We start from the raw sequence: 19,016 nt of genomic DNA, 5'->3' as shown, positions 1-19,016 counted from the left end.
AATTTGTTTGTACCTGAACTCTCACATGATTGTTTCTTTGAAGCTGAACTCTCTACAAGGTAATTTCTTCTAGCTGATCTTTCTACAGGGTGATTTGTTTGTAGCAGAACTCTCTACAAGGAAACTTCTTCTAGCTGATCTCTCTACAGGGAAATTTGTTTGTAGCTGAACTCTCTATACGTGATTTTTTTCCTGCTGAATTCTCTACATGATGGTTTCTTTGTAGCTGAACTCTCTACAAGGTAACTTCTTCTAGCTGATCTCTTTACAGGGTGAATTGTTTGTAGCTGAACGATCTACAAGGTAACTTCTTCTAACTGATCTCTCTACAGGGTGATCTGTTTGTAGCTGAACTCTCTACAAGGAAACCTCTTTTAACTGAGCTCTGTACAGGGTGAATTGTTTGTAGCTGAACTATCTACAAGGTAACTTCTTCTAGCTGATCTCTCTACAGGATGATTTGTTTGTAGCTGAATTCTGTATAGGTGATTTGTTTGCAGCTGAGCTCTTTACAGAATGGTTTCTTTGTAGCTGAACTCTCTACAAGGTAACTTCTTCTAACTGATGTATCTACAGGGTCACTAGTTTGTAGCTGAATTCTCTACATGGTGGTTTCTTTGAACTATCTACAAGGTGACATCTTCTAGCTGATCTTTCAACACGGTGATTTGTTTGTAACTGAACTCTCTACAAGAAAACTTCTTCTAACTGATGTCTGAACAGAGTGAATTGTTTGTAGCTGAACTCTCTACAGGGTGATTAGCTGATCTCTAGAGATACAGGTTACTTATTTCTAACTGATCTCTTGAATTCTGTTTAGGGTGACTGCTCTATTAGGATGACTGCTCTATTAGAGTATCTCGATCTCGCACTTGCTACACCAAATTGGATTTCGTGTTATAACTCCGTGGCTTTAAGTCTGATTCTTCTACACCATTGAAGAGCCTTTCTAAGATGATAACTCCATCTGTACAGCGATTTTCAAAGCATTACCCCAAGCGGTTTATCTGGTAGGCGTGGCAAGCAGTCGTTTTTTATTAGCTAATCTCGATTGCGTAATTGTTACACACTGTTGATTTTTTCGCTGTATCTTCCTGGTTTTTAGCTCGATTTCTTTCAAACGACAAAAGGTTTGAGGTTCAATAGTTAACCTATTCACCCACCGATTTTCAGCTTCTTCCCATACGCGGTTTACCCTGTAGGCGTGACAACATATTGGTGTTATTTTTCGTGCATAATCGCTCATAACTCTTTGCCTGTTTATGGTATTCCAGCCAAAGTTGGTACCGAGATGCGCCTTTATACCCCCCTTCTGTGTGCAAATTTCAAGGCAATCGGATAACGAGTTCGCGTTTTATAGCAGTTATTGTAAGTGTGCGAAAAGAGGAAGAAAAATAAGAAGAAAAAAAAAAACGAAGAAACTAAGCCAATTTTTGAAGTCGCATATCTCAGGAATGCCTGAAGCGATTTCGCTCAAATTTGGAATGTGGAGTACTGAAGTTGGAGGGAATGTACAGAGCAAAATTCGTGTTGTTTCATCAAGGCAGCAGCACAGAGCTACGGAGGTGCGAAAATTGCGTTTTCTTTCTTCCTGTCAATATACTCACGGGGTTGCGCGCCGGCTTCTTGGGCCGCACGACACACTACCGTGTGTCTTGATAATATCTCCAAATCTCTATCCCCACTTTAACAAGTGTATATAATATCCTTGCATGGTTTCCCACCAATAGTTTTTGCCATACATTTTTTGACTTTGAGATAATATTTATTTTTAGATGAATGAAAACTGCTTTACTCATGACATACAGTTTCATTGGGTCAGTGACCTCTAAGCACGTACACTTAAGAAATAAAAATTTCCTTATATGATCTTTTAGAGCAAGCCGTCTATAAATATCATACAGTATGATAGTAACTGTATAGTAGGGACCACAAAGGAGTAGGTGTGGCCCACGAAATAACATCACCCAAAAACCAGCCTCAATTTTCCCTGACAACAATGAAGCAGTGTTGGTGAGGTAAAATTAAGCCCAAACAATCGACCTGAAACACTTTCAACAAGTTGCTACGGAATTTAAAAAAAAATTTTACTTGACGGAATTTTCTACTGACTGAGTAAGTAACTGACTGATGCCTTCAGACAAGTGTAACTCGATAATGGCTAAGGATACGGGCTTGACTTTTCACTGTTCGACGTCGCTTCGGCCTGACAGGTGCCTTTTGGCATACCGTAGTACGTGCAATGCATTCTTCATGGACTTACCAGTGTCCTCCTTTGTGTTCCATTCATCTTTGCTGACAGGGAAAGGTGTTGATTTGGCAGTAGCACGTGATGGCTTCCCTTTGAAATGGAAATCATCCATATTTTTCATAGTGGCTATTTTGATTGCGGAGGTGCTTTTCAAACAATTCTTGATTTGCATTGCTGTGTAATGTTTGTATTGCTGTGTAATGGGTTGAACATAGCTGACAGCGAAATGTAATGGATACTTCACTTTTCAGATGATAATTAATAAAATTGGGGCAGCCAGCACCATTTCAGATGTGGTATGCGTGAGTTCACCAGCAGTCATAAACTTATTTACAAAAAAGTTAACAAATGCACAAAAAAATTTGGAATTTTCAACTAGAGTAGGGACCATAGCACATCGATAAAAAGTACTGAAACAAGCTGGAGTAGTGCATGATGTTAAATTACAGTAAAACAATAAGAAGTGTTATGTCCCTACTGTGCATTTCCGTTATGGTATCTTGAGCACAGTTGGGATATAACACTTCTTATTGTTTTACTGTGATTTAACATCATGCACTACTCCAGCTTGTTTCAGTACTTTTTATTGATGTGCTATGGTCCCTACTCTAGTTGAAAATTCCAATTTTTTTCATGTACTTGTTCTTATATTTACGTTATGACAGTATTTTTGTTGTAAAACCATCATACAATCTTTTGTCCTGAAATTTTCTCTGCTTGTGCCTAAAAGGTGCAGCAGTCCAGCAAAATTCTGAAAGTTGTAAATAAACAGACTGCATCTACAATAGTTATAGTAGGGACTACAAAGGAGTAGGCGTGGCCTATGAAAAAACATCACCCAAATAACCAGCCTCAATTTTCCCTAACGACAATGAGGCAGTATTGGTTAGGTAAACTGACATTTGGTGTTTTCACACCATAAAGCCTTTAAAAAAAAAACTAAGCCCAAACAAGCTAACAGATTGACCCGAAATGCTTTCAACAAGTTGCTATGGAATTTTAAATAAAAAATTATTAAATGAAATTTTCTACTGACTGACTGCCTGCCTGCCTGACTGACTGCCTGCCTGACTGACTGCCTGCCTGACTGACTGCCTGTCTGGTTCCTTCAGACAAGCGTAATTCGATAACAGCTAAGGCTATAGGCTTGATTTTTTCACTGTTCAACGTCGCTTCAGCTCATGAGGTTCCTTTTGGCATACTGCAGTCCATACAATGCATTCTCCATGGGCTTACCAGAGTCCTCATTTGTGTCCCATTCATCTTGGCTGACAGCGAAAGGTGTTGATTTGGTGGTAGCACATGATGGCTTCCTTTCGTAACAGAAATCGTCTGTATTTTTCATAGTGGTTACTTTGATTGCAGAGGCGCTTTTTGAACAAGTTCTTGATTGGTAATGCTGTATAATGGGTTGAACATAGCTGACAATGAAGCATAACGGATACTTCACTTTTCAGACAATAATTGGTAGCTGGGGTGCATGGCACCAGTTCTTTCTTTTGATGCGGTATGCATGGATTCACTGGTTGTATTAATTTTATTTTACAAACAAAGCTGACAAACAAGTACACAAAAAATGGAATTCTCATCTAGAGTAGGGACTATAGCACATCGATAAAAAGTACTGAAACAAGAGTAGTGCACAATATTAAATCACAGTAAAACAATAAGAAGTGTTATATCCCTACTGTGCTCAAGATACCATAAGAAGAGCACAGCAGGGATATAACACTTCTTATTGTTTTACTGTGATATAATATCGTGTGCTACTCCAGCTTGTTTCAGCACTTTTTATCGATGTACTATGGTCCTTACTCTAACCAATTTTTTTGTGTACTTGTTGTAATAAAATCTTATACACATTGATTATCCAATTTGCAAATTTAATGACATCATCAATCTAATTAACTTGTTCAATGACCATCCCATTGATACCACTAGTTCATAATTATGTAGAGAAATGCTGTTAAAAGTTTTGTGATGATAACTGCATGTATACAAGAGTTTTTTTAAAAGCAAAGAGTGTAATTGTATGGTTAAAGGAATTTGTAATGTTCGGGAAACCAACAGTATATCCTCAGTTGCCATTTATCGAACATGTTTAAATAATCACTTATAATTCCTTACCACAACAACACACAGACTTGCGGTTTGGACTATTCAACAGAGCAGCCATTGGTTCCTCTGAATATCAAGTTGCAAGTAAATCATATCAACACATTACAAGTTATGGTCAAAACAGTAGAGCCTATCATTTACCACTCCTCAAACACCAGTAAGCACTATCGAACAGCCGTACTTCACTCAATGACCAATTTTTCAAACAGTTCGCACATTCCAATGAATAACATACTAGGGAATTACCCTGTAACTTTGAGGTTTCTATGGGATATCCAACTACCGGATAACAATCTGTGACAGAAATTTTAGAGAGATTGAATATGCTGTTCACGAGTTATTCAAGTTACACTGAAACCATGGTTGTTATGGGTGCTACCGTTTTGCTCATAACTTGAGGCCTGCTCGTTTGATTTACTTAAAAATTGGTACTCAGAGAGAACAAAGACTCCTCTATTGAATGACCTAAACTGAAGGTATGTGTGTTATTGTGGTAAGAAGTTATAAATGTTTGTTAAAATAATTGTAATTTTGCTCACTTTGTGCCACTGCATATCCACTAGAGCCTCTGGAACCCTTTACCAATAGAAACCACTGAAGAAAACTGTTGTATTGGTGGTCCATACAACTCAAAAAGTCTTTATTTAGCATTTATTGGTTTGGTACGTTGAATAGCTCGTCTAGTGTGTTAAGTGCGATAATACGTACCATTCGATAAGGGTTTTACTCTTTTCACCACCTTTCATAACCCTTACGTAATATTAAGCTCAAAAGCATCCAGACTTCCTACTGTAGTTGTTGCTCTCTCTCTTCGACTTTAGGGCACGCATCTAGTAGTTGCCGCGAGTAGTCAACTTTAGGGGATGCGTCCAGTAGTTGCCGTGAGTAGTAGACTTTAGGGGAAGCGTCCAGTAGTTGTCACGAGTAGTAGACTTTAGGGGAAGCGTCTAGTAGTGTTAGCGTTAGGGTTAGGGTTAGAGTTCAGCTTTGGTTTCTTCTTCACCTTTAGGGTTAGGTTCTTCTTACTATATACAGCTTATTTCGTTAGTCACATTTATAAGATACAAAAGAAGGGAATCAAGGGAGCTAACAGCGGTAGCATAATCGGTAGCACACTGGACCATCACACTGGGATCCTGGGTTCGATCCCCCTTCAATACTGCACTTCTTTTTTCGCCTTTTTGGTTCACCGTTTTTTGTCTAAGTTCTGTAGGGTTATGAAATAGGGTGAAAAGAGTGATACCCATTCGATAATAGGCGACCTATGCTACTGGTTACAGTGTAGCTATGTGCGCTGGTAGCACAAGTGACCTATTATTGAACGGTGCCTATTATTAAACCAGGCGCACGCCCACAGCCGGCCGAAGGCCGGCTGTGGGCGTGCGCTTGGTTTACTGTAATTGTTTCCGTAAAAGTGTGTGTGTGTGTACCTATCTATCTACCTATGTACCTATCTACCTATGTTTGTCCGTACGCACCCACGTGAGCAAAAGCGTTTAATAACGGTAAAAGCAGCTTTTACGTAAGAAGTAAAAGTGAAATGAAGTCTGTATTAAACTTCTGCACAGGTGAACTTTGCTGTTTCTTTTCGGCGGAATGAAATACGGGTGTGGTGACTTTTCTCAGACTACCTTCCCCTTGAGGTTTTCAGGCATTTAGCAACTGAAAAACAACGGTGCAGGCCTCGTACACTGCCAGGAATAGCCTATCGCTTCGAGTTGAAAGGGGGCGTATCCCTTACGTACGCGAACGAAAATGAAGAGCAGCTTTGAGGCTTTGTCGAGAGAATTTGTGGGAAAAACACGTTAGTAACACTATAAAACAGTTTAGAAGATAGTTTTGTGCGTAATATGTTGGTTAAAGCGGTTTATTTAACAAACGCTTCCTTAGCAGTGCATAGCAACGTAATTGAACGAATTACGTATATTTCATGAATTACGAAATACGAGAAATAGCTAATTATATTATCAAACTACCCTATTGTAAAGTAGTAATACATAGTTGGTTAATTCATAGTAGTATATACTGTCTATAGTTATTCCAGATGAGTTAGCTAGCTGCTTGGCGCCTGGTTTTTAGAAGTAGCACAACATCAACTTGTTGAACATTAAAATCATGTAATGTATTTGGAAGTTTACAATATTATTCCGCATACTCGTAAGGTGTTTATATGGAGAATTCCAATAGTGTAGCCTATTCTTAATGAGCATTCCATCCTTTAGAGTTTATGTATGGACATCACAGCAGTCTTGATACTTACCACCACCGACTAGAAAATGAAGGAAAAGAACACAGGAATCGCCGTGAAAGAACTACAACTCGAGTGTGGCTTTGGCGGCAGAATTGGCCGACTGTTTATCATTTTCCTGAGTGAAAGATGTATCCACGAAGACTTGTACAGAAGGGGTTATTGTGAACAAGGATGATAAGACTGTGTTATTGTTCATAATGTGGTGGTTTTTTTACCATATGCATTTAATATTAACAGGCCTGCCAACCTGGAAAGTAAAAAAATCTTGAGATTTCTGTACCTTTATTGTAGTATTGCAGTGTGTAGTAAAAAAAAACTGGTAGATGCTATGCTGAGACCAAAAAAAAAAAAAAAAAAAAAGGTCTCGACTTTTCTCAAAAACCGTGAGATTCGATCTGCTGCCCTTGAGCAGGGTAGTAAAACCGTGAGACTCACGGTAAACCCGTGAGAGTTGGCAGGCCTGTATTAAACGATTCACCGTTGTAACTCACAAGTGCATGCTCGTATCAAAACTATACTTTAGTTACAGTATCATGGTACTTCAAATAACATTGATATAATAATTAAGAGTGTGTAGATTGCACTGAGGTCACCAGAGTAGAAAAGGTGCAGAACATTCGATAATTGATCAAAGGAAATTAATGGGCGTTCGATAATAGGTACCAGTGTTCGATAATTTGCATTTTATGGAATGCAGAACGAATCCATTCATACTAATCGGATACTATTGCTCAAACTTACATGAGGTATTCTACAAGAAAGACGCTACCTTCTGGTGAAAATTCGAGGTCGATATTACTTTCCTGGATATAAAATTATTTATGAAGTAAAGTATAAACCTTGTTCAATAATCGGTCACTTATGCTATTCTCATAAAGATAAATCATTTAAAGTTCACTTATGAACAGGAGAGATGATTATATACCACATGCATGCATAGTACAGACTTCTTTTACCCTTAAAGCAATCATATCAAATTTAATCTTACATCCATACAAGTATTATATGTCATTCCAATGGTTCACTTCAGTCACTGTTAGACATAGTAAAGCTGTACAAGATTGTATAAGCTGTTGCCAGATACCTACAGCTAGCCAGAACTCTCACACACAGTGAGTGGTCTATAGATATTAGCTAGCCATCTGTTATAGGTGAAACAGTCAGCATTTCCGATTAGCATGACTTGACAAATCACTGACTTACTTGTCTTATGAATAAGGTATAGCACGTTAAGATACTGTCTGCCGCTAACGACTAATACCGGCACTAAAACTAGCTACCCTGACTTACTTTGGCTGTTTCCCTGCCGTATTAACCACCCACACACGAGAACAACAACAAAAGTTCCTTTGCCAAAAATCATGGTAGCTACTGTAGCTAGTAACTATGCCACTCCGCTGGGTTGTAGCTATATGTCAGATAAATACTTTGTGTGACACTATATATCCAGGGCAAGAAGGAATTTATATGTTTACATATTTGCGTACCAGGACGTATAGCTATCGGTAGATGCCGTACCTGGTACCGCAGAACTGGAGTTACCCACTGCAAGGCATGAGTTGGCGTTATCCGGATATATCGTGTTTCAACCTTACCCAGTTACTGATGAGAATGTTGGGAAACTATAAAAGCTGGCTCTGGATATATTCTGGCGCCACCGCCCCTTTGTTAAAACTTAAAAGGCGGCGACGCTAGACAAGACTCTGGATTGGATTGTAGAAATGGAAACCGGAAATGGCCAAACCTTAGTAAAGACCCTTGCTTAATTAGTGGCCACCTCTTGAAAGACCATCTCGTTATGAAGATCACTGTACAAACACCACATTGTTGCTAATTGTAAGGGCAGACTAAATTTTTTTTTTACATCGAAACCATGTATATAATTATTAATGAACACGTTTTAACAGCACATAAAAACAAGGTAGTGGCGTCCGCTCCCGGACGCCAATTTCACTACGCTATTCGTCCGGCTCGGATCACGTGATCCTCTTTTAACATAATACGGCGTTAGTATACTTGAGCTATCCTGAACTTGTGTGCGATCTGGTGGGAAGATGTAGATGGAATCCTATGACTATGTGTCCTGTTGACGATAGGTTCGCGATTTTTCCTAATTAGAAGAAAAAATTAACAGATAAGAGAAGGCCGGGTTTGTGCGAGATTGAAGCTGCTAGAAAGAGAGTAGCTAACCCACAAGTGTTTAGCTGCATTCAGAGAAGTGATACCCAATTAATCAGCAGTAAGCTCAGTTGATATGTGATTGCTGCCTCTCTGTGTGTGGGTGTGTATTAGTATTTAGTATTTGTGTTACAGGTGAAGAAGGCTCAAGGAGCCTGTATATGTATGTATGTATACCAAGGAGCCTGTATGTATGGCTCCATACTGCTACGTCCACGTCATCATGGGCTAGTAACACACCACTTCATCATGTCTAATGGCACCACCCCATATCCCTGTTTTAGTAATTGAGACCAGACATCATAGGCCTCCCTTTCCTCAAAGTTGAGTTGCTTTATTCCTCAAAGTTGAGTTGCTTTATGCACACCTCTCACGAGGAGAAGCATCTGCTTCCGTAGTTCCCAGCTATCATCCACATGCAGCCATCCACCTTCCTAGAGGTTCTCTAATTAGCTACTAGGCCTAAATTCAAAGCTTGTGGATTGGTTACTATAGCATCCCCTTGATTGGAAGTGGAGATTGATATTCTAGTGTGTAGCGCTTACTGTGTCCAACTAATAATTGATAGCACCATGCAAAACATTTGAAATACATAGGTGTATAACTGATGTATTATTATGATATACACCAAGGATACACATGTGTGGCACATCTGTTATACACCATGGTTGTACCTGTGTATAGATACCATTTACACTACTATGTATAATATATGAGTATAATTGACTTATACACTACTGGTTAACCACGTGTATAACCTCTGTTTACATAAGTATAATATGTGCATATGTAAGAAATACATATTTGATATACTCACCAATGTATAATTGTGGTGTAACTCAATGTAGTATATCTGATGTGAATATCTTTACTATTATAAGATTAGAGGTTTCATATTAAAAAATTTAAAATTGTACAACATTGAGTAAACAACATGAAATGTGTCCAGTAGTGTTCACTTTGATAAAAGTAGCAGGTACATCATTCTTCTTCTATATAGGTCTCATCATCAAACGACGTCTACAGACAAAAGAAATCACTTAACAATGATTCAAATGCTCTTTTGTGGCCTTACCAATGAAACGAAGCTGATAAATTCACCAGATGTACATGTGTGGACATAATTCTTCTTCCTAGTTCACATCTCCTAAACTCCACACACTGTTCTACAATAGAAAAGGTGTATTCTCCAATAGACAACTATGAAAAGCTATTATACCTGTTCACTGCATAAACACAGTTAACTCAATCATGATCATGTGCCTGGCATCTACACAATGAAGTATCAGTAGCATGTGATTCTACAATTCAGCCCTACAAAATGAATACTTTAAAATAGTTAGTCAGTAATACGACAACAGACATACCTGTAACTATTGAAATGCTGTGCAATCATAATAAGCAGCAGCAGTTCCATTGCCACTATCATTGAAAAGAAAAATTAAAGCTGGCAAGAAAGAAGCACTACTGCTTACCAAGCTATTATTATGTCAGTGCATGATGCAGCAAACTATGCCGCCAAAGCAACTTCCATACAATACCTGCATTGAATCATCAGCCCGTAAAACAGTATAGACAACAAGTAAACTAACAAACCTTTTAAATGTGCTTTTGTACCTAAAGACAAAACTACATAAACAGAAACTTTAATGAACCACACGCACAATTCATGTACGCTTACCGTGATACTAGTGGAGCACGACGCCTTGACCTAGTCTTGAGAGCGATACAACTACGCGCGTCTAGCTAACACCTAAAAGATTAATATTTAGTACACCACGGCAATAAGAAGTGAACATTAATAGCTACACTGACTCACCTCTGGAGGCGGTGCTCACATAAAAGTGCCTCCGACCCGACAGAACAGTGCGCAATGAAACAAAGTATCATCGATAAAAACTCGGATGAAAAGAACTGCGCTAGACTTCACACACTGCTAGTCTGAGCTCTCGGCAAAAGAGGTCTAACCGCATCCGGTTGTAAAACTAGTGTTGCTTATAAATTCGAACACTTACGAATCACGTGATTTGATACTCTGGAAGAGCTCATCGTCCTAGACCACCGCGCAAATTCCTACAGTTATGTGGCAAACTGGACAGACAGTAACTAGTTAGTTATTAGTGTTGATTCCGCTGTGAATACTACTTCACTACTACATTCCTCTTGGTGAGTGGATATGTTCATAGATCCTTAGAGTGTAAAGGATCTATGATATGTTTGTATTGTCCTTTACAGATTACTTAAGCATGTTATACTTTATGTACTAGTCTCACCTGGCTAGACCACTTTATCTTTGTAGGGAGAAAAATGGGTGTGGTCCAGTTTGAATAGTCGCACTCATTCTGGACACACCTCTAAGCATGACATCACTGCTTTTGCACGTGTTAGTCCCACTGTGTCATATTATGTGTCTCACTGTGTCATAATATTGTATGTCTCGCTGTGTCATTTTGTATCTCCCACTGTGTCATATTGTATAGCCGGTCACCATCATTGGTACGACGCTTTGATAGACCACCACCATCCGAAGTGTAGGTTAAGAGTGATGTATCAAGTATTATGTACAGATGATTTAGTTTGTATGTATGTTCAGGAGTCCAACAAATCTCGCATAGCCAGACTGACTAAGCCTTTTGCTATTGAGCAACATGCTTGTTTTGTATCCTGTTGTGTTCAAGCAAACACTGTGCCACATTTTAAAGTATAATAGTCTCAGAACCTAAACAGTAAGAAGATAATGGCTTTGCCAATTTGCACCAAGCAGTGGAACTTCCCCTGAAAAAGTTGGTCTAGCTATGTGAGATAGGAGGGTGTCCTGATATTCAAAATGAAATATAAATTCATTACAGTGGAACCTGTGTATTAAAGACACCTTGGGATCAACCAAAAATGTCCTGATTATTAAGATGTCCTGATTTTCCAGGTCAGTTTACATGTAAAAGCTGGTACTTTGGGGCCTCAACTAAGTGTCCAGGTTATGCAGGTGTCCTCTGTAAAACAGTAATTGTATATTCAGTCGAACCTCTCTAATCCAACACCTGCATAATCCAGAATCCGACTGAAATGTCATTTACCAACATTTTTGTATAGAAAACAACCTCTGTAATCTGACAACTCTGTACCCCATAATCCGACACAAACTGCGATTCTCTAGACTTGGAAATGCATTGTTTTTGACCTTTGTAATCTGACAGAGAATAATAGCGGCATTAGAATAATCACAGAAAATAATTTTTAAGCAACCAAAGTATTTAATTGGTTGACAGTAATAGAAAAAAGCTGTAATACTTACAAATTCTAAAATTAATTCATGTTTAAAACATTGTGTGATCTGTTTTACCTGTTATTTACTGCATAATCTGACATATTGTATAATGTCGGATTACAGAGGTGACTTGATAATCCAACAACCTCCTTTATTCAGCAAAATCTATGGCTCCCATTGAGCGTCGCATTAGAGAGGTTTGACTGTATACTGTAAAACAATCATTGTACAAACTGTTTGCTCATGGCTAAAATGACAGCTAAGAAGTATGTGCAATATGTTTCTGTAAAATTAATTATTGTGTACAGCCTACTTTGTGTCTGGTAACTTTTCAGGTGTGATATGTGTAGAGCAACCCTCTATGAGCACAATGATCTAATTCATGGAAATTTTGGCACCACAATGACCCAACCAACCTGGTGTAACAAATTTTGTATTGCAAAATGCAATAAAAGACATATCTCATGACACATAATAGATACCTCAGATTTTGTTGGAAAAGTAGTGCATGGCAAATAGATACCTCAGATTTTGTTGGAAAAGTAGTGCATGGCAATTTAAATGAGCTATAGAAGAAGGAAATTGGAGAAAATTTTAGTGCATCGATTTTTTTAAATTTCACGTAGGGCTACTACAGTAACTGAGTGTCATATGTTTGTACAGGTATGTGTGAAGGTCATCCTAGTTGATTACAGTGTTTATAGGGATTAGTGTACTGCAAGGATTCCATGTATATATGTATTCCTATTCATAGTGTGGGTGGCTACTGAAAGTTTTATGGTGTGTACTCCTGTTTCTACAGTACCTACACGATGTGATGGAGAAGGCTACACTGCAGGAGAAAACTGTGGTCTCCCCTGGAACTTACATCAGTGATCAAGCTTATCCTTTTTATGAACGAGATAAGTGAGCCTACATGTGTGTATAGGTAGGCTACAGTACATTACACATGCACACACACATATGCATAATAAATAGGGACCTGCCGATTATGCTGATAATTTTACCTATTATGCTATGCTGCACTGCTCAAAAAATTCACCTATTATGCTTAAATTAATGCTCAATATTTACCTATTATGCTCGATTATGCTCAATGTTCATGCCTTAGTTCATATGCTTTGCTACTAGTTTAACACTATATAGAAAGAAAAAAATGAGTGGCTGGAACACAAATAATAAATTCTTGCTGCATGCCTGCATGTAAGAGACAAGATCGATATACTCTAATAGAACAGTCAGTTTGATGATTGTTCTATTAGAGTTACTGACTGCTCTATTAGAGTATATCCATCTTATTTTGCAATTGTCATTTTCCCAGCAAGAGTTTACACTATCGTACAAATATTTAACCTATTATGCTGGCATTATGCTCAATGCTTTTAGGTACCTATTATGCTCAAAATTATGCTAACATAATCGGCAGGTCCCTAATAATAAATATTAATGCTACACAGTACACACATGCAAATGCACACACACATATGCATAATAAATATTAATGCTACACAGTACACACATGCAAATGCACACACACATATGCATAATAAATATTAATGCTACACAGTACACACATGCAAATGCACACACACACACACACACACACACACACACACACACACACACACACACACACACACACACACACACACACACACACACACACACACACACACACACACACACACACACACACACACACACACTGTTTTTACACTATGATGACTAAAATACTTGAATTGGCATTTTCTGGTTATACTCTGGTGGCTAAATGAAACCAGACCAGTGAGTGATATGAGATCAGCCATAATTTGAGACAATTATGATAAATTACTGAAATTCCTCTATAATCCATCCTCAGAGGATCTACGAAATTTTCTTGGAGGAAGCAACAGCAGCCTGTATGTACCTCATAGATTGTCAAGTTTCACTTTGTCATGCTTCACGTTCCAGTGGTGGTCTGGTAAAATGGCAATCATTGCTGTAAACTGGCATTACAATGGATGTTCATGACTGTACACAAACAAAGAATGTTGGGTGTAATCACATACATATAGTTAAAGAATCTGTGAATAATTCTACACTGTGCGTAGTAAGTGACCAATCTACAATGAATCATTTTTATTATAGACTAAAGTCTCCATCACACTATACGAAAGTATGCAGCTTACTTTTTGGTCTCTTGTATGACTTAACTGAAATCATACCCATAGTGCTAAACATAGTTATGAAGGCGTCAGCAGAAAATTTGGCTAAATAGAAAATTCCATAGTAACGAGTTTGGTCTGGGATGTGCAGACATGTGGTCGCGCCTACCCAGTGAATCAGCACTGCGGTGCACTATTACTCATGGAAAACAACAGCACTTGCATGTGTCCAGCTCATTAAAATTTTCATTAGAGATAGGTACTATAACCAATCATATCAAAGAGGTGAGCATATGCTCGCTTCCAGTGGTTTTACACGTTTCTCTACGCCTGAATAGTCCGTACTAAATATATATTATGTAAGGCCTACTTGTTCTTTCAGTGTGTGCTATCAAACGTTTGGGTAGCTGGCCTTTGTAACAAAATTTATTAAGGAAGAACAAGTAGCCATGTGACTATAGTGTTACTACAGGTGACTATATTAATATCACAGTCTTGGCCAAATGTATGTATGCATGTTGCTAGTTACCACTGTGGCTTACATACTGTTCTTAAAAGTTAAATTGACTACCTACCTTATATAGGACTTAATAATAATTTTCAAGTATACAGATCCTCCTAATACTTTGTGTATGATATGACGATGAAGCCAATGTTCCCGGTACTGCAGCGGTATAAATGTGGTGTACGACATTACCCAAAAGCATAGATGTTATGTACGCCAACAGTCATGTTCCACCAGCAACTGTTAAGTATGCCTAAATACTGTATAATTAAAAAAGCATCGATGAAATGACAACAAATGCTAGAAATTTTTGAGGGATGAAATTCTTGCAAATTTGTGAATATTGACAGTTTTCTATATAATTTTATATTGATGAAATCATTGAGTGATTACCTTAGTGAAGTAATGTATAATGATGCTCTCTAGATTTTGTGAATTTAAAGTCATGTTTTACACAGTTTTGCACAGTTTTGTCCCTCATAACCTATAGCCTGTGTGCACTTACTACTGATATTCTTGGTATGATAGATTCAACCAGTAAAGTGTGCCAGATTCACTCAGTAGGGAGTACTCAAGTTGTACGATGACCTTTGTGCACTAACAACCGATATCCTTGGCAGATTCGGTCAGCAAAGAGTACTGAAGTTATAATGACAGACAATCGGTAAGTATGATCATGGCCTTTGCATACTAATAACAGCTTATATTCTTGACAGATTCAGTCAGCAAAGTATACTCAAGTTATTCAATGGACAATAATGACCATGGTCTTTGTATGATGGACAACTTGCAATAGCCTTTTGTGCACTAACAATCAATATCATTCAGCCATCAAGGAGTACCCAAGTTTACGGCAGACAACTGCTAAGTATGACCACGGCCTTTGTATAATAATGACCGATATCCTTGGCAGATTCACTCAACAGAGAGTACCCATGTGTACGATGGACAGCTGGTAAGTTTTCACTAGCATTTGTTCACTAACAACTGATATCCTTTGCAGATTCAGTCAGCGAAGAGAACTGAAGCTGTATGACATACAACTGGTAAGTACTGTATGTCTGAGCATTCACAACTTTACAACTGTTCTGAGCATTTACAACTTTACAACTGTTCTTTTGCAGTTTCTTTCAGTCAGTTATAAAGTTGTACCATAAATTTTATACTGGTAATTGTAGCCTATGTGCTCTTTAAAATAACTATGTCTTGGCAGATGCAGCCTGGTGAAAATAGTACTACATGTATGGCTTGAATTGATGTACAGCAACCACCAACTGGGTCAGGCCTGGTGTAGATGAAGAAAAGCCACCATGACAGAGAACATCTTAATGTTTTTTTTCTATACAAATGTAATTCTACATAAAGGCAAGCTTAGATTAATGCCACTTGGGATGACAATGGAGCTGTTGTTGTGTGTGTTACAGTTTATTGAATTACATTTTTATACATAAATTCTTTAAAAATAGCACAGAATACATAAGAATTTAATAATAAGTTAGCTGTATGTACTGTGCCCACGTAGCCATGCCAACAAGCTGTGGTAAGCTATACTACATTGTGTATATCTATTACATATGTACACATGATGTATACACACCAGTGTATAGCAGCCAATTTGTAATACACAGGATATACAATTATAGTATATCATATTCATACATACCTGTGTAAATTGAATGTATAATTGAGTTATGCCTACTAGTGTGCACCTGAGTATATCAAACTTTTTGCACAGTGTAGTGCACCAGTTGAACAGGACTGAGAGAGTATTATTCCATTGTAACTAGCTGTACAACTACCTGCTGTCACCATCTTTTACAAACACTAGAGCTAATCATCACCTAAAATTCTCTCACTACCAACCCAGCACAGAAAGTTACTGTAACTCTTTTCCCCCCAAGACGACTATTGAACGGAATTCTCTACCCTACCCTGATCTACATGAAGTTGACATAAAAATATTTAGGTTGTACTTATTTACATAATGATTATTACTGTGCTTGTACATTAGCGTGTTACCCCTAAGGGTTTTGCTAATAAATAAATAAGCTGTAGCTAGAAACTTAAAATATGGCACATGCTGGTTTCTCTATAGGGAAGAACCTGGCATTAGACATAATTTTGACAATTTGTGTGAATTATATTATATGTGTGTTTTGTGAATAGGAAAGGTGTTTTAGTTGAAAAAATTAAACTCCGTTTTTTGTTTTTAATCTGCTTTACCAGTTAAGCACTGGAGGGTGAACACTAGAGGAAAAGCCTGTATGAGGTGTTTATCACGAGCCAGGGAACCTAAGCTAAAATCATTGACTAAAGTGAAACGGTGCTTCAGAGCTTTTTGTAACTTTTATTAACACTGATCACAGCCATGAACTAAAGAAGGTACAATATTTGCTGATTAATTGAATATGTTTACATAGTTATAGACATGTACCAATTTCTTATGTGCAAAAGTGATCATGCAGTTATGTATAACTTGTGAAAAGCTGGCACTGAGATGACTATAGGATAGTGTTTTGTATATTTTAATACGGCCCATTGGTTCTTTTAGCACTATTTTGTATCAGTGGTAATTTACATGGATTCTAAACTAAAGTTCTACATTCACACAGATTATACTGCAAAGAAGGCTAATTGTAATTTAGGTCTTATTTCTAAAGTATTTGAATGTATGGACTTGGATGATATGCCAAATCTCTAGTCTGTCTACTGCTTGAGTATAACTAGGGCTGAGGTAATTATGCTCATGATTCATTACATTATTCTACTCAGAATTTCCTGGGAAAAGCTTGCATTATTCTCAAAATTATTCCAATAAATTAAAATAGAAATGTAGAATTGACTGTTTATTAAAAATTCTATGGTTAATTATAGAGTATAATATTATATAGGTGAATATTCTATTAGAGTATCTCAATCTGATGACTGTTCTATTAGAGTATCTCGATCTGGTTACTGTTCTATTAGAATACATCGATCGTTCATTCATGAAATCTTTAATAATTCCAAAATGCTAGCATAATGCTAGAATAATGATTTCTGGCATTATACTGAAAATTATTCCGGCATAATTACCACACCCCTAAGTATAAAAATGCAATTTGGGGGCCATATTACATCATGGATATAAACATAAGATAGAAGCTATACAATGAAGAGCCACTAGAATGATTACCACCTGTTGTGATTTGTCTTAATATGATCAATTGCACTATTTAAATTTACCATCTTTACAGTACTGAAGGCTCAGAGGAGATCTGCTATTTTTGTACCAAATGATCAACAATTTCTATAACAAAATTAATACAGAGAGCTTTTTGTCATTCTCCACAATCACAAGAAGAAGAAGAAGGCACAACATGAAATTATTCAAGCCATGCACATACAAATTGCTTGTCAAGATCATCTTTCTTTTCAGTTAGAGTGATTAATGATTGGAATTCTTTATCCCAATCAGTGATTGACTCCAACTCCCCTGGAATCTGCTGGACAGACACTATAGTAATATAATGTATAATTTTTAATGGGTATAGCTACTTAATTGTGTGTATGATTTGGATGTACAGGTTATGCAAAATAATTTAAAATTTCAATTTTTTGTGACAAAGAAGTTGCTATACATATACTTAAAATTAATGTCCATGCTACCCTAAATTAACTGTACAATGTGCTATATACTACAGGTGAATTTGCTCGTCTTCCTCAACAACGTCACCTGGATGATGAGAACAAGAAGAAAGCATTAAAATAATACATTGCTTTGAAAGTTAAAAAGACTACCCCAACAGCCTATGATTGCAGAGACAGGCCATATTGAAGGATTAAGGAATACACACACTCACTGAAAAAATTGTGATCAGTTGTGCATGTGCTTATATGACCAACATTTATTGATACTGTATAAATCTACTGTGTGCTGTTACATGTCATCCAGACATTAATAAATTGTAATGTGTTTTGAGAAGCTGTATTACTTAGGTAGCCAATGCCAGTCCCACTATGGCAAGTATGGTTATCTTCCCAATAGCTGGGTTCAGTAACCTCGCACACTTTAGCAATAAAAGTTTTCTGATATGGATTGACTACAGCAAGCCATCTATGTTATTATTTCCCACATCTATGTCATGACTGTATTTTTAATTTTACAACCATCATAATATATATATAAAGACACACGGTAGTGTGTCGTGCGGCCCAAGAAGCCGGCGCGTAACACCCGTGAGTATATTGACAGGAAGAAAACGCAATTTTCGCACCTCCGTAGCTCTGTGCTTCCTTGATGAAACAAGACGATTTTTTCT

The 19,016-nt window shown here is 37.5% G+C and overlaps 1 protein-coding gene and 1 long non-coding RNA gene across 13 annotated transcripts in view; one reads left to right on the top strand and one right to left on the bottom strand.

The window, feature by feature from the left end:
* LOC136254967 (uncharacterized) overlaps positions 1-8,021 on the bottom strand; it is an 80,025-nt gene extending 72,004 nt beyond the window's left edge. The window contains exon 1 of the mRNA XM_066047687.1: positions 7,911-8,021. Coding sequence (XP_065903759.1) covers positions 7,911-7,983 — 73 coding nt within the window. The 5' untranslated portion in view covers positions 7,984-8,021. The remainder of the gene's footprint in view (positions 1-7,910) is intronic.
* Positions 8,022-9,398: 1,377 nt separating this feature from the next.
* LOC136255636 (uncharacterized) lies at positions 9,399-16,180 on the top strand. Of its 12 annotated transcripts, XR_010701002.1 has the most exons (9): positions 9,446-10,964; positions 11,279-11,329; positions 11,648-11,721; positions 12,187-12,260; positions 12,866-12,969; positions 15,244-15,379; positions 15,432-15,670; positions 15,719-15,761; positions 15,929-16,180. It is a non-coding gene; the product is annotated as an uncharacterized lncRNA (long non-coding RNA). The 12 variants fall into 12 exon arrangements; XR_010700995.1 differs by having other exon boundaries at positions 9,399-10,964; positions 12,866-15,379; XR_010701000.1 differs by lacking the exon at positions 12,187-12,260 and having other exon boundaries at positions 9,465-10,964.
* The last annotated feature ends 2,836 nt before the right edge of the window (positions 16,181-19,016 follow it).

Source organism: Dysidea avara, chromosome 5, assembly GCF_963678975.1.
Source record: "Dysidea avara chromosome 5, odDysAvar1.4, whole genome shotgun sequence".
Taxonomy (NCBI): domain Eukaryota; kingdom Metazoa; phylum Porifera; class Demospongiae; order Dictyoceratida; family Dysideidae; genus Dysidea; species Dysidea avara.
The sequence above is the reverse complement of the archived record's forward strand: the minus strand, read 5'-3'. Positions and strand labels throughout refer to the sequence as shown.